This window comes from Paracoccidioides lutzii, assembly GCF_000150705.2.
Source record: "Paracoccidioides lutzii Pb01 unplaced genomic scaffold supercont2.29, whole genome shotgun sequence".
Taxonomy (NCBI): Eukaryota; Fungi; Ascomycota; class Eurotiomycetes; order Onygenales; family Ajellomycetaceae; genus Paracoccidioides; species Paracoccidioides lutzii.
In genome coordinates, this window is record NW_015440975.1 from 222145 (window position 1) to 236802 (window position 14658).

Consider the following 14658-nt stretch of genomic DNA (forward strand, 5'->3'; position numbering starts at 1 on the left):
TGTATATACGGTAAAATGAGAATAAAATACAAAATAAAAAGTGAAAAAGACCTCCTCGGTAATATAGTTACATACATAGCACGTCCCAAGCCCTCCCTCCGTCTCCCTCCCGCCAAGCCCCGTCGAGCAAATGTCCGGGATCATTCCTGGGTCCAATATCTCTCTACCTACCCGCCAAGCATTGACACATCACTCCCCGTACCACACTGGTTCGGGGCAAAGAAGGAGCGCAAGAGAGAGCTGTACATGCGCATATGTGCAACTACAGCTGATATAGGGAATGTAAATGCAGAGGCAGCAGCGCCGATCGAGAGAGAAAAAGGGGGGAGGGGCAGTGGGGAGATGTCGTGCACGACGGGGTATCAGGAGGACCGGGGTTTGCAATAATAATAAATAGTGCGAATTGGGTGAGGATTGCTCTGTATGGGTAGCTAGAGGTACAGTTCATTAACAAAACGTTGTTTTGAGTGGTTAAGTAGTTAAGTAACTAGTTGACGGGTGGGTTGCTGATGGTATTCCCATCTACCATCGTACTCCCCATTCCTAGATAGCCGCCTTCCACGCCAACAATCGGTAATCGATCATACAATTGCCCTTCTCCGCCCCACACCTGGCCCCCTCCTGCACTCCTCAACGTCCATCTCCACAGCAAACCCATCTCCATCAAAACCTACCACGTCCACGGCCCTACCAGGTGTCGTCCGTAGTTCTTGAAGAATGCCCTAAGCAAAACTGCAGGGTAACGTCCCATTGGTGTAAATATCTCATTGGAGACATGATAGTTAGGGGTAAGTGAGCCAGCTATCAAGAGAAGGGCCATTCGTCTTGTTGATGACGAATGGACACTGACAGACCAGATCAGGTTCTGGCTGATACCTGCAGCAGGCAGAGAGGAAGGGGGGGAAAAAGGGATTTGAGCCGTTCGACATTTGACAGTCTTTGCCGCATTCTCACATTCTCACTCTCATTCTCATCCTCGTCATTCTCCACCGTCGTTCTCATGGGAAAACAAGATTTGTACAATTTAAAACCTCATCCAACCAACAATGCAGAAAGATTCCAAAACAGCCCCTCCAATCCATCCTCAGACAAACCCGCCACATCGTACTCCGCAGTCTCGTGTTATGTAGCTGAGTGAGTGTGAAACTCGGCCCCGGCCCCTCGATGACGTCGCATCAGCCAAAACGGCCCCCGCCCCCCCTTCCCCCTCCCTCCCCCTCCTCCTCCCCCCTCCCTCCTCGAACCCCAAAAACCGCCAGCCAATCCGGTATAATCTGACCTCCCTCCCGTCCTTGCCCGACCTCAAGAGTAATAAAAACAGCGCCGCCGTTCATCCATCCAGGCTTAAACAGGTATTAATTACCTCAAATTTTTCAAGTTTTTCATACTTCCATGACGAAAGGCGATGGATGGAAATTGAAAAAAAAGAGATGAAAAAAAAAAAGATAAAGAAGTCAAAGGCATGATGATGTTTGAGGAACAGATATCTGATGTCTTGTTGTCACGTGTTTATTGTGCCGACGCAACCCTAAACCCCGGGCGTATGGTTCGGGTGATGACGTTGCGGGCATTGGAATCATTCAAGAATGGAACAATTAAAGTTAAACCACTGAAAAGGTTCAAAGGATGAAATATTTTTAGGTACAAGGAGTGGAGATATAAAAAGGTAAGGTACATACTGTTACAAAGTATGACAAGGTGCGAAAAAAGGTTAAATAAAAGCGGTGAAGATAAGTAATGTCAAGAGGGGAGAAATATTTTTTAACTACAGTTAGGTGATTCAATCTTCAACGGGTGACTATTAGCTATGCAGGCATACACATCCTCACCCACGCAATTACTATACACTCGTACATCGTACATCATATACACACACACACACACACACACATACATACATGCATACATAGTTATATATATCTGCGAAGACAGCGGCAGTCGTCCGCGAGGCGAAATCGAGCGATGACGAAAGCATAGAATAGAACTGCCTCATCATCCCCCCAACAATCCCGCAAACCACGCGTCGTGGCTCGTGGCAATAGATGATTTAATATCCTAAGGCTGCTACATATCATGCATGACAAGACTGGGCCAACCTGTCATGGCCCCATGGCCACGGGCATCTGTCTCAAGAAACCGGGGGGGGGGGGGGGGGGTTCTTGTTTGAAGTTGTGGGAGTATTGTAATTTTTTTTTTCCCCCCCCCCCCCCGCGAGGTAGGGTCCAATCACGTCGATGGGCTTAGTTCACATGGTGCTGAGTGGGTACGATGATATCACATTTCGTCGATATTGTGGGGTGGCTGTTAAGCGGCTGTTCAAGGCGGCCCGGCCATTGGATTTATCTCCCAGCCTCCGCTCTCGTTGCTTTATTAACTCCATCGACTTTGGGGGCACTGGGACTGTGAAGGGCAGTTTGCACATATATACACACAATTAAACGTGTATAAATATGTATCGAAATAGCTGTAGACGAAAGACGAATGATAAACTAATATTAAATTACTAGGGATACAGAAATGCATGCATGCGTACGAACTGCATTTGCCCGATCCCGCCCAGATCCGAGTGCCGCTTGAACCCACATGCAAATGCAATTTACCAGGGATGGAGTTACTTTTGCTTGTTTGCCATGGTCATCAACATTGAACATCATTAAAAGATTGATGTTCTATATGCATGCATGCATGTATGTATGTATGTATGTATGTATGTAACTCTGTAGTTAGTGTTTTATATGGACCAGACATGAGAACCTCCCTCATGACATCCCACCTGGTTTCACACTCGATAAAATGTCAAGAAGGAATAACTGCTTCCAAATCCGCGGGTAAGCAAAAGGGCAGCGGGACAAAACCACAGAGACTGCACCGCCTTGAATATTGAAGAAGGGCCGGACAGGGAATGAGGATATAGCCGCGGTATTTAACCCAAAGGGCAGTAAATTCCTGTTCCTGATACTCCTGTCTGGCTAGATCTCTTATCAATTGTTAAGAAGATTAAAATAATTAAATAATAAAATGAAATATCGAATCATTTAAAATGTTAGAGAGAAGTCATAGCTGATAAGCTAATTTGTAAAGAAGGAGAAAATGTCGTTCTTTTAATGGATGTAAGGAAGATTTCTGACAGAAGTTGATATTGTCTCTGATCTGTAAATCTGTTGACCCTTTTAATCATCACATCATAACTTGATTAACTCTGAATTCTGTAGCAACCCCCCAGTGCAAGCGTATTTAGAGATCAATTGTCTGTCTAATTGATTAATTGTCAACTGTATAAATCTCTTTGTTGAGTGCCATGGTGGGTAGTTGAAGTTGGTGAGTTGGGGGATTGAGTTTTGAATCACGTTACATTATATGACTTATCATCATCATCATCGTCATCATCATCATTCTACGGTGCTGCGCCGCCCACGCTACAAAATTCATCATGGAGGCGGTTTAACAAGGGAATAAAAAAGCTGCTGAGCCTGTTGCACAGTCCTGTCATCCAGTCTACAGAGTTTCAACCCATGGGCTTCCAGCCATTCTTGGGACCCCCACAAATGATATGCAGCACTGCAATATGCCTGATTATATAGTTAAGAGAACAAGATGCTCTCTCATCCCAAGTAAATTTTAACTAATTTAATGTAATGTAATTGGTGGTTGCTGAGCATAGATAATTTGAATAAGGCTTACTTACATAGTTTGAGAGATAATTTTGGATTGGGTTTAGTTCGCTGATGCATTCATTATTAGTAACTATATACATAGCCCCAGAAAGGAACAAACTCAGGGTAGTTAATAAAATCCCCACCTGTCATGTCATCGGCAAAAGGCCAACCAGAAAAAGTCGCTTGAGATTAACTTGACCACTGTGTGCCAACTTCCCGCCGTCTAGCTTCCAACGAAAGAATAAAAGAAGGAAAGAAGAGAAAAGAACTGGAAAAGAATAATAGTGAAAATGAAAATAAAATGAAACAAATAAAATAAAACAAAACAAAATAGGAATGGCGGTCTCTCCGTGCGGGTGGCATGGATCGCATTATCTCATGAAACCTGCTAACAAAAGCATAAAGTTAGTAACTATAGGGCGGGCTTTGCTTATGTTTCTGATAACCCTCCTACAACACTCTCGTTTATATGCCTGACTCCCCACCCGTCACCCGTAAGAAAATCAGACAGAGAACAGAAAACAGAGAGGGTGGTAAGTGGTTCAAGTGATAAGAGAAGGAAATCGTTGGTACAACCACAGCGGGAGACACGGGTGGAGTGTGGGTAATTTACCTGTTACCTAGGTTCTCTTGTTTGTATCTGGGAAAGGCCGTCCACGGGTACCCGGGGCCAAGGCTTGCACGCTACGCATATTGGCTGGGTCTGTTTGAGTTTGCAAGTTTGCGAGTTTGCCGGGCGATGGGCGATGGGCGGGCAGAACCAAAGTTACGGGCGGTATGCTATTACAGTACGGTCATGTTAAGGTTTTTTCCTTTTTTAACCTTTTTTTTTTTTCGCGCGTGGGAGATGGTGCTTGTCTTTTCCCTTGGTAATGTTTCCATTGTCGCCTCCTTCTTTCTCTTTACCCCAGTCTTACCCTTTTTCTTCTTCTTCTTCTTCTTCTTCTTCTTTTTTATATTGTTTTTTTTTTGTCAGTGTAATATATTTTATGATTGTATGGTACGTACGGTACAGAACAGAACAGAACAGAACAGAACAGAACAAGAACAGTACAGTACAATATTGACACATACCAACCACTCACTCTCTTCCACTCTTCCATCTCCAACTCTCTCCACTCTGCCTTCCCCTTCCCGGAATCCACTCCACATCCACTGCTCATCTTCTTTTTTTCTTCTTCTGCATCTTCTCTTCCTATTCCTCATCATATATCAACCGCCTCCCTCCACTTCCGCTTCCTTCTTCTCTTCTTCTCGAACATCCTCCTTCTCACGTCTTGCGTTGCCCTGTAGTTGCTGGTGCTCTTGTGTAGCCCTCACTCTCCTCCCCCTCCCTCCTCCTCTCTTCCTCTCCTCATCTTCTCTCTCTTCTCCCTCCAACCCTCCCTTCGATCTGCTTACCCCTCAATCCCTTCTTCCCGCGCCATTGCGCTGGCTTTAAAACGGCCATTCCAGTGCGATCATCCTCTAGAAGAAGAGGATTCCCAGCTTCCCCAACAACACCCGGCTGGAAACTGCTACTGCTGCTACTGATACAACAACAACAGCAACAGAGGAATTGACCTGGCTCGTGCAGTTCCCAAATTGTGCGCATCTTCTCGGGTTATTACCTTCCACCATCACCACCCTTGTCATCGCATAATACTTCGTCAATCATGTCAGATCCCATCACGTCTGGGCCGCGCGGCCAACACATACCACCAAACCATCTGGGAACCAGCGTCCCTTCGGGCGCTTTCCCCGGAAAACCCACGGAAAGTGTCCCCGAGGAGAAAAAGCAGGCGTTCACTGAAGATGACGACGAGGATGAGGACATGGATGCCCTCATCGAGGAGCTCGAATCCGAGGATGGCCATCAGGACATCGAGGATGACGAGATCGGTGAGACCGGCAGTGCCCGCCCGGTCCCAGAGGAGCTGCTCCAAACCGATACGCGTCGAGGTCTGATGGATCAGGAGGTCCTGTCGCGCCGCAAGAAGTACGGTCTCAATCAGATGAAGGAGGAGAAGGAAAATCTGGTGTTGAAGTTTTTGAGTTATTTCGTTGGACCGATTCAGTTCGTTATGGAGGTGAGTTTTGCAATTTTGGGATTTCCTATATGATGGATGGATCCATAATGGGCAATGTCAAATACTAATTAATGTTTACAATGCAGGCTGCTGCTATTCTCGCTGCTGGTCTTGAGGACTGGGTCGATTTCGGTGTTATTTGCGGTCTGCTATTGCTCAATGCCGCTGTCGGTTTCATCCAGGAATTCCAGGCCGGTTCTATCGTTGACGAATTGAAGAAAACTCTAGCCCTCAAAGCTGTTGTTCTTCGCAATGGCCGTCTCACAGAAGTCGAAGCTCCCGAAGTCGTGCCTGGTGATATCCTTCAGGTCGAGGAGGGTACTATCATCCCAGCGGATGGCCGCATTGTCACCGAAGACGCTTTCCTCCAGGTCGATCAGTCTGCTATTACCGGCGAATCTCTTGCTGTTGACAAGCACAAGGGCGATACCTGCTACGCTTCTTCCGCTGTCAAGCGTGGTGAGGCCTTCATGGTCATCACTTCTACCGGTGACAACACTTTCGTCGGTCGTGCTGCTGCTCTCGTCAACGCTGCCTCTGCCGGAACTGGTCATTTCACAGAAGTGCTCAATGGTATCGGAACCGTTCTCCTCATCTTGGTCATTCTCACTCTGTTGGTTGTCTGGGTTTCCTCCTTCTATCGCTCCAACGGCATTGTCAAAATTCTCGAGTTCACCCTGGCTATCACGATCATCGGTGTCCCCGTCGGTCTCCCAGCTGTCGTCACCACCACAATGGCTGTCGGTGCCGCCTACCTGGCCAAGAAGAAGGCTATCGTCCAGAAGCTGTCCGCCATTGAGTCTCTTGCTGGTGTCGAAATCCTCTGCTCTGACAAGACTGGTACCTTGACCAAGAACAAGCTCTCTCTCGCTGAACCCTACTGCGTTGCCGGTGTTGACCCCGATGACCTTATGTTGACTGCTTGCTTGGCTGCTTCCCGCAAGAAGAAGGGTATCGATGCCATTGACAAGGCTTTCCTCAAGTCCCTCAAATACTACCCCCGCGCCAAGTCCGTTCTCACCCAGTACAAGGTCCTCGAATTCCACCCTTTCGACCCAGTCTCCAAGAAAGTCAGCGCAGTCGTCATCTCTCCTCAAGGTGAACGCATTACTTGCGTTAAAGGGGCTCCTCTTTTCGTGCTCAAGACCGTCGAGGAAGACCACGCCATCCCTGAAGACGTTGACAATGCCTACAAGAACAAAGTTGCTGAATTCGCTACCCGTGGTTTCCGTTCCCTTGGTGTTGCCCGCAAGCGCGGTGAAGGCTCCTGGGAAATTCTCGGAATCATGCCCTGCTCGGATCCTCCCCGTCACGATACCGCAAAGACTATCAATGAAGCCAAAACTCTCGGTCTCTCCATCAAGATGTTGACTGGGGACGCTGTCGGTATCGCCCGTGAAACTTCCCGTCAACTCGGCCTAGGTACCAACGTGTACAACGCAGAGCGTCTCGGTCTCGGTGGCGGAGGAACCATGCCTGGGTCTGAAGTGTACGATTTTGTCGAAGCCGCCGATGGATTTGCTGAAGTCTTCCCCCAGCACAAATACAATGTCGTTGAAATTCTGCAACAGCGTGGTTACCTCGTCGCTATGACTGGTGACGGTGTTAACGACGCTCCGTCCCTCAAGAAGGCTGATACCGGTATTGCTGTTGAAGGTGCATCTGATGCCGCCAGGTCCGCCGCTGATATTGTCTTCCTTGCTCCCGGCCTATCTGCCATCATCGACGCGCTGAAAACCTCCCGCCAGATTTTCCATCGTATGTACGCCTACGTTGTGTACCGTATCGCTCTCTCCCTCCATCTCGAAATCTTCCTGGGTCTCTGGATTGCCATTCTGAACACCTCTCTCAATCTCCAGCTGGTGGTCTTCATCGCTATTTTCGCTGATATCGCCACCCTCGCCATCGCCTACGACAACGCTCCCTTCTCCAAGACACCCGTCAAGTGGAACCTGCCAAAGCTGTGGGGTATGTCCGTGCTGCTCGGTATCATCCTCGCCGTCGGAACCTGGATTACCCTCTCGACCATGTTGGTCGGAACCCAGAACGGAGGTATCGTGCAGAACTTCGGTGTCCGCGACGAAGTGCTATTCCTCCAGATCTCCCTGACAGAGAACTGGCTCATCTTCATCACCCGCGCCAACGGGCCATTCTGGTCTTCCATCCCATCCTGGCAATTATCCGGTGCCATCTTTCTCGTCGACGTCCTGGCTACCTTCTTCACCTTGTTCGGTTGGTTCGTGGGCGGACAGACCTCTATCGTCGCCGTGGTGAGAGTATGGATCTTCTCGTTCGGATGCTTCTGTGTGCTGGGAGGCATTTACTATTTGCTTCAGGGAAGTGCTGGGTTTGATAACATGATGCATGGCAAGAGTCCGAAGAAGAACCAGAAGCAGAGAAGCTTGGAGGATTTTGGTATGTTTCTTCTCCATTCCCTCGTTCCCCTTGTACGTCTTTTGCAATCAAGGCCCTTTTAATAACCGCCCTTCTCATCTTACAGTCGTTTCCCTCCAACGTGTCTCCACCCAACACGAGAAGAGCACATAAAAGCCTTCTCTTTACTACCCCGCCTCAAAACGAGAGGAGCATTTGGATTTTTTCCTTTTTTTTTTCTTTTTTCTTTGTTTTTTTTTCTTTTCTCTTTTTCATACATTACATATAGGTGGGCAAGAATTAAAGCTTAATACAACAATAACAACAACAACAACTACTACTACTACTACTACTACTATGCTGCTACTACAAAGATCGTGGAGTTGGAAACAGACAAAAATAAAGATACACTAATCCAGTTTGAGTTGCAGGTAGGGGAAATGGAAGAGGAAGCAAGAAAAAGAAAAGAAACTATCTTTTTGTTTCATGTATATTCTGTTAAGTTGGAGAGATAGGGATTGTTTGTGTATAAAGATGAACTTACCCCACCACCTCTAACCCCCCTCCTTTACAACTCCCCGCTTTTAAAACCCTAACCCCTGTGAGGAAAAAAAGCTCTATGCCAATTTCGCATCTCCCGCCACTGCTTCTCCTCCACTCTCTTCCTTTACCGTTCTTTTACTTCTTCTCTTACCCCTTAACACAAGCCATCACCTCCAACAAAAGCAAAAAAATACGGGCTGTTATTTTGCCAACGTAACTAAATATCTTATGTTGGAGGGGTTGGTAGGAATTGGAAGTGAAAGTGAATGGGAATTGAAATGGAAATTGAATAAGGGGTGAATATGAGAAGTGAAGGGCGTACGTGTATATGTGAGAGTGATGAGATGAAGGCTCTGGGGTGAGAGGCACCACGGTTTTTTCCATAATTGTTCTATTAAATTTTCTTTTTCTTTTTATTAATGTTTATACACTTTTTCCCCTTTTTATTTTTATTTTTTTAATTTTATTTCTTTTTTTTTTTGCTTTACTATGCTGTTTTTTCCTAAGTAATTCTGAGATAGTTGAAGTTGAAAATAGATCAAAGTAAAAATGAAAAATAAAGAAAAAGAAAGTAAAACTGAGTAGAGACTGACAGAGAGAAAATTAGATATCATATTTGAAAGTATTGTAAAAGAGATTCACAGGTTTTTTTGATTCTTCACAGGGTAATGTTAGAAAGTTCTTAGAAACATTTAAGTTATCTCATAAAAATTATATTAAATAATCAAATTGAGCAATTTCATTCCAGTGACCTATTATTCCTTCTTTGAATTTGAAAATAATTTGTTTAAAATAATAGATATATTAGAATCAATTATCATCATTAGAATTATTACTAAATTCAGAAAATCAAGTCCTCTTATAAGACTATCACTCATTTTATTAAGATTGAAAACTCATTTCTGAGATTAAAGATGAAGTCTATTATTGTGAAGCAACTGGTCAGAATTGAAAGCTTGTGATAATTAATTTTATTATCTCATCAGAGCTGCAGCTTTGTGAAAATGAAAGAATGCATTTTTTCAATTAATTATAAGATAGAAAATTGAGATGTCTCATAGACTTACTGAGCTATTCTCATCAATATGAGTCATCTTTTGCTGCCTTCGTCATAGTTATGATCTAGAAAAAGCAAAGTTCCAGAAAATAGTGTTAGACTACATGGCAAAAAGATCTAATCACCAGAAGTCTATTATAAGTACAATTCTATTAAGGTCATCTGATCTCTAACACAAAGTAGGTCAATTGAGTCACATGTCACTTGCTGAATATTTTCTGCTTCTCTCTGCACAGATTGACACACTCATTGACTGCTTGTCATTTTAGACATCAATCAATGACATCATGTTTTAGTATTGAACATCATCAATAATATGATGACATTACTTCAATCAAGAAAAGTGTTGTTCACTGATATTTCCACCTCACTCATAATCTCTCAAGTCAATTGAATCATATTTATACATGTATTTTTTATTTTTCTTTTCAGATTTGTTCAAACAGAAGTGTGAGTTACAAGTATATCAAAGCATTGTTATTAATACTCTGTTTACTAATCAAATTTAATGAGAATATAATATAAAAAGTATAAAATCATTTCATTATATTAGGTTTTTAATTAATTTTTATTGAATATAATAAGAAGTTTTAATTCCTTTTATTTTTTAACATTGATTAGATTATAAAACAGTATAATAAAAAGAGAATAATATAAATTAAATAAATCTCAAGTAGAAAAAAAATAAACTATATTTTATATTATAATTTATATATGATATTTCATGATTAAGATATAAAATATACTTTTTATTTAAACAGATACATTTAAAATCAATTATATTTTATATTATAAGCAAATTTTCAGCATCTTACATCTTAGTTTATAAATTTATATCTCATATCTACTATAGTTGATATAAATAATATATTATCTATTATCAACATTGATCAAATATTGTAATTTTTTCAAATTGATAGTATATTAAGTTCTTCATCAAACTATTGATTTGATAATTTAAAAGTATCGTGAAAGTGAAAATTTAAATACAAAATTCTATTCATATTAGAGGATTATAGAGAGTATTTATAAATTTTTTTTAGATATAATTGTCATGACTTTATTTAGAGTCAGAATGACAATAAGACAACAGCTTCAATTCATCTATCTAACTAGGTAGCTGCGACGAGAATACTGAACTGGGGATTAGGATGTGGAATGACCGAGCAGCTGAATAAAGAGGTGGTGTTGGGGATCGGAGCGGATCAACATTCAGAGCGGAGAGGATCAACCTTGATCCATATTACAAGCAGCTGCGGTTATTATATAAAACAACATCTCATATAGTATAGTTTTATTTATTAAATAGTAAGTTGATAAAAATTAAAAAAAAAAAAAAATTAATAAGAATAACAATTTACTGATTATATAGTTTGTATTATAATAACTGATAGGTTTTATAATAAAATTTATTTATATATATTAGAATATATAGTTATAGTTAGTATTAAAATTAGCTTAAATAACTTTTTTAAAGTTAGTTAACTATCAAAAACAATGAAAATATTATTAATATAAGAATTATTATACTCAAAGTCAAATAAACTTACCAAAGGTCAATAACAACTTTCTACATATATTCATTTATATGTAAGTAATGCAGTTTATTATCAAAGATTTTGACAAGTACTTAATTAGATGAAAGACTTGCATCATATTGAAAGACATCTAGATGAGAACTACAATTAACTGGGTCAATAGCTAGTATAGAGCCATAGAAATTGAACACAACACCCCGTAATCACATATTTTTGAACCATTTCAGACTGCAATAGGCTCTGGGCTCATAGTGGGAGTTGTCCAAATCTCAAATACAATTGTGAGCGTACCCGGGATCCCCATTGTTGTGATCAGGTAAAAAATGACACAGGTTAGGGGATGCGCACAAGCTAAATGCAGGTACATACCGCATCAAGAGCCGTGGCTTGCCACAGTAGTTAACATGAAATATGGAAGATGGTTCTGAGACGTCCAGGGTTTCCTCAAACCCCATCTTCGCGACATCGATGTCGAGCTCGAAGATGTCATCAAATCCTGCCTCATCACGGTATATGGTGTCCTCCTTCGCGACTGACCCGAAGAAAATATCTGACATGGGGTGAAAGAATAAGAAAACGGCGACAGCGCGGCGCCGTCTTTTGAGAATAGCTGCTCGTATTGGGCAAGAAGGCGGCCAAGGTTGGAATCCATGGCTCAGACTTGCAGTCTGTTAGGCAGACATGGTTGCCCGGGCAACCACTCCGCCGCACGTGATATAGCGTTGTATTAGTATTAGTTAGCCAGCCAGTCCTTCCTTCCCCAATGGAAATCAACCAGCCATCCGATCCCACATGGAATCCAATGACACGTGGCTCAGACTTTGGGAGGCGGAGAAGAAGCTAGCGAGCGAGTCTATATAGTTTGATACCCCAACGGGACGCGGGAATCCACGTCCGGAGCGGGCGGATCGGGGCTACGGCTAGATATGCCAGGGCCCAAACACTGAATTTGAATTTGAATTACGGAAAGCTTGTTTCGCAAAGTATTAACAATGGCGTTCAAAATACCGCAATGGTGTAAGTAAAGCTTGACTACAAGTTTCCATCCGCAATATCTTCTTCAATCCACCCAGGGCAAGCTCTCACTCCAAAAGTCATCCAGGAACTCTCTGCCGTTTTCAAAACGAGCGGCTAGGTCCAGCAGCATGTGCGCTATTTTTTGTATTATCAAACCGGTTCGAAGAATGGTTTTGAGCAATAAAGGACAATCTTGTCCCATCAGGTTTTGTCTTGTGGTAGTTTGGAGCCGGGCGTCTGGTATCTTCCTTTCAAGACAACGCTTTTGCATCTGCAGCAGACTGCAACTGAAACAAAGCCCTGGCCTTCGCATTTTTCCTGCATGAGCTTGCAAAGAAGTGAGTATGTCCACTTATCTGGATCATCTGTCCCGGGCTGGTAGATTCTTTTCTGGGCGCCACGGTGGAGGCAGAATCGACGATCACTCTCAGCATGCTATTTTCCACGCTTGTCCTTTATGTGTTTATTAGCGAATGCATCTTGGGGACGGAGTTTCAAGACAACGGTTGCTGCGTTGGACAATGCATGTAAATATCATGAGGTGCACCTGGAACTTCGATAATTATCATATTTTATGGTACGGACTGCTCTTTGTGCATAACTTATAGCATAGTTAACTAACTAGATGTTTAGTTCATTCTCCAGCTCAACCTCGCTCAGGCTCAAAATCCTGCCTAGCCCTGCTAATACTATCCTTAAATAGTTAAGAAATACATAACAATCGCTCTTAGGGTCCATTCCATCACGATAGAATGTTACCGCCGTTGCATGCACAGTTGCACCTCTATACATTATCGAAGCTTTCACATCTAATTCCTCCTAAGACGGTATTTTGTAGTTCCCACGGCGGGCTCTATCCGTTCTCTCACTTTACGGCATCAAAGCCAAGCCGGATCAAACCTTGATCATAATCCTTCCTCCCTCTGACTATTTATACCAGCACCTGTTCCCAGCGAGCTGCCTTCGCTCACAGATACCATACATCTTAACTTAGTACCAAATTCAGCATTTTATGTCCATATCACCACATGGCTGAGTTATTGGACCACGATTGCAATATCATCGCAGATCATCCTTTTAACATGTCACTCTATCAGCTACATGATCTCCTTCAAAAGGCAGAACCAGTAACTATATAATGCCACCACTGAATCCCCGAGATGCAATCTGCCAAAGGACAGTAACAGGACTTCTCCATGCTCTACAAAGGGGAGGATGCAGCCTACAGCCTTCGCTCGCGAATGAGTAACGGGGATGTAGCGTCTGATCTAGCACGCTTATTTGAGCGTCTCTGAAAAGGAACCACCGCTGTCGAGCGCTGGTACGCCTGGTCCTAGAAACCTCCTGCCGCAGAAACCTGCAGTGTTGAAATCTGGAACGTCAGCATCTGGAAAGCTGTTCTCAACCTCATTGTCACCATCTCTCAAACAACTCCTCCGGCGACCGTCTTTATGTTTACGTTTAGTTTTATAATTAATAGTAAATATTACTTAATAATAAATTATATTAATAAGTTAATTAATATATATTATAGTTTTTATTCTTTAAATCTTTATAAAAAATATTTTTTACTTTAAGATTTAAAGAAATTAATTAATTTTTAAATTATATTTAATATTAAAATATTTTACTTAAAATTTAAAGAATAATTGTTATTTTAAAATAATTTTAATAATATATTTTATAAATTTAATTTTTTAATATATTTCTTAAAAAATTAAATTAAATATATATTAAAAAAAAATTATTTATTTATATTTTTATTAATTTATAACTTTTTTAATTAAATATTATAATAATTATATAAATTTTTATTTTTAATATATTTTATAATATTATATTATTTATAATTTATAAATTATAAAATAAAATTAATTTAATTAATTTTAATTTTTTATTACTAATTATTATTAAATTATATTTTAATTTTTATTTAATATATTTATTTTAATAAAAATAGATAATATTTAATAAATTTAAATTTATTATAATAACTATATTTATTTAAAATTAAAATTTAATTTATAAATATAAATTAATATATATAATTAAAAATTATATATTAAAATAAAATAATATATAAATAAATATAGAATAAAAATAATTATTAAATATTTTTTTAAAATTAATTAGTTTTTATTTATTGTTATTTATTTATTTTTATTAATTTTAATTTTTAATTTTTATAAATTAGTATTTTATTTATTAAATAGTAATATTAAAGTTAAAATTATATTTAAAAATTAAATTTTAATTTTAAATTAAATTTTTATTTAAAGTATATAATTAATAAATATTAAATTTAAATATATTATTTTAATTTTTTATATTTTTATTATTTTATTATTATAATTTTAAATTATTTAATTATTTTTATTAATTTTTATAAAATTATAAATATATAA

General features: G+C 40.6%; 4 protein-coding genes across 4 annotated transcripts; 2 read left to right on the top strand and 2 right to left on the bottom strand.

Moving 5' to 3' along the window:
• Window positions 1-2245: 2245 nt before the first annotated feature.
• On the bottom strand, window positions 2246-2651 carry PAAG_08081 (hypothetical protein; the record flags this gene model as incomplete). The annotated part of the gene is made up of 2 exons (XM_002789968.2): window positions 2246-2400; window positions 2534-2651. The coding sequence occupies 2 exons, from the start codon at window positions 2649-2651 to the stop codon at window positions 2246-2248; spliced, it is 273 nt and encodes a 90-aa protein (XP_002790014.2).
• Window positions 2652-5311: 2660 nt separating this feature from the next.
• Window positions 5312-8272, top strand: PAAG_08082 (plasma membrane ATPase; the record flags this gene model as incomplete). The annotated part of the gene is made up of 3 exons (XM_002789969.2): window positions 5312-5725; window positions 5812-8140; window positions 8226-8272. 3 exons carry the CDS (start codon window positions 5312-5314, stop codon window positions 8270-8272), a joined length of 2790 nt encoding a protein of 929 aa, XP_002790015.1.
• A 3167-nt stretch (window positions 8273-11439) lies between these two features.
• PAAG_08083 (hypothetical protein) lies at window positions 11440-11793 on the bottom strand (the record flags this gene model as incomplete). Its single annotated transcript, XM_002789970.1, has 2 exons — window positions 11440-11476; window positions 11606-11793. The coding sequence occupies 2 exons, from the start codon at window positions 11791-11793 to the stop codon at window positions 11440-11442; spliced, it is 225 nt and encodes a 74-aa protein (XP_002790016.1).
• A 1488-nt stretch (window positions 11794-13281) lies between these two features.
• Window positions 13282-13548, top strand: PAAG_08084 (hypothetical protein; the record flags this gene model as incomplete). The annotated part of the gene is made up of 2 exons (XM_015846420.1): window positions 13282-13380; window positions 13441-13548. 2 exons carry the CDS (start codon window positions 13282-13284, stop codon window positions 13546-13548), a joined length of 207 nt encoding a protein of 68 aa, XP_015700855.1.
• Window positions 13549-14658: the final 1110 nt, after the last annotated feature.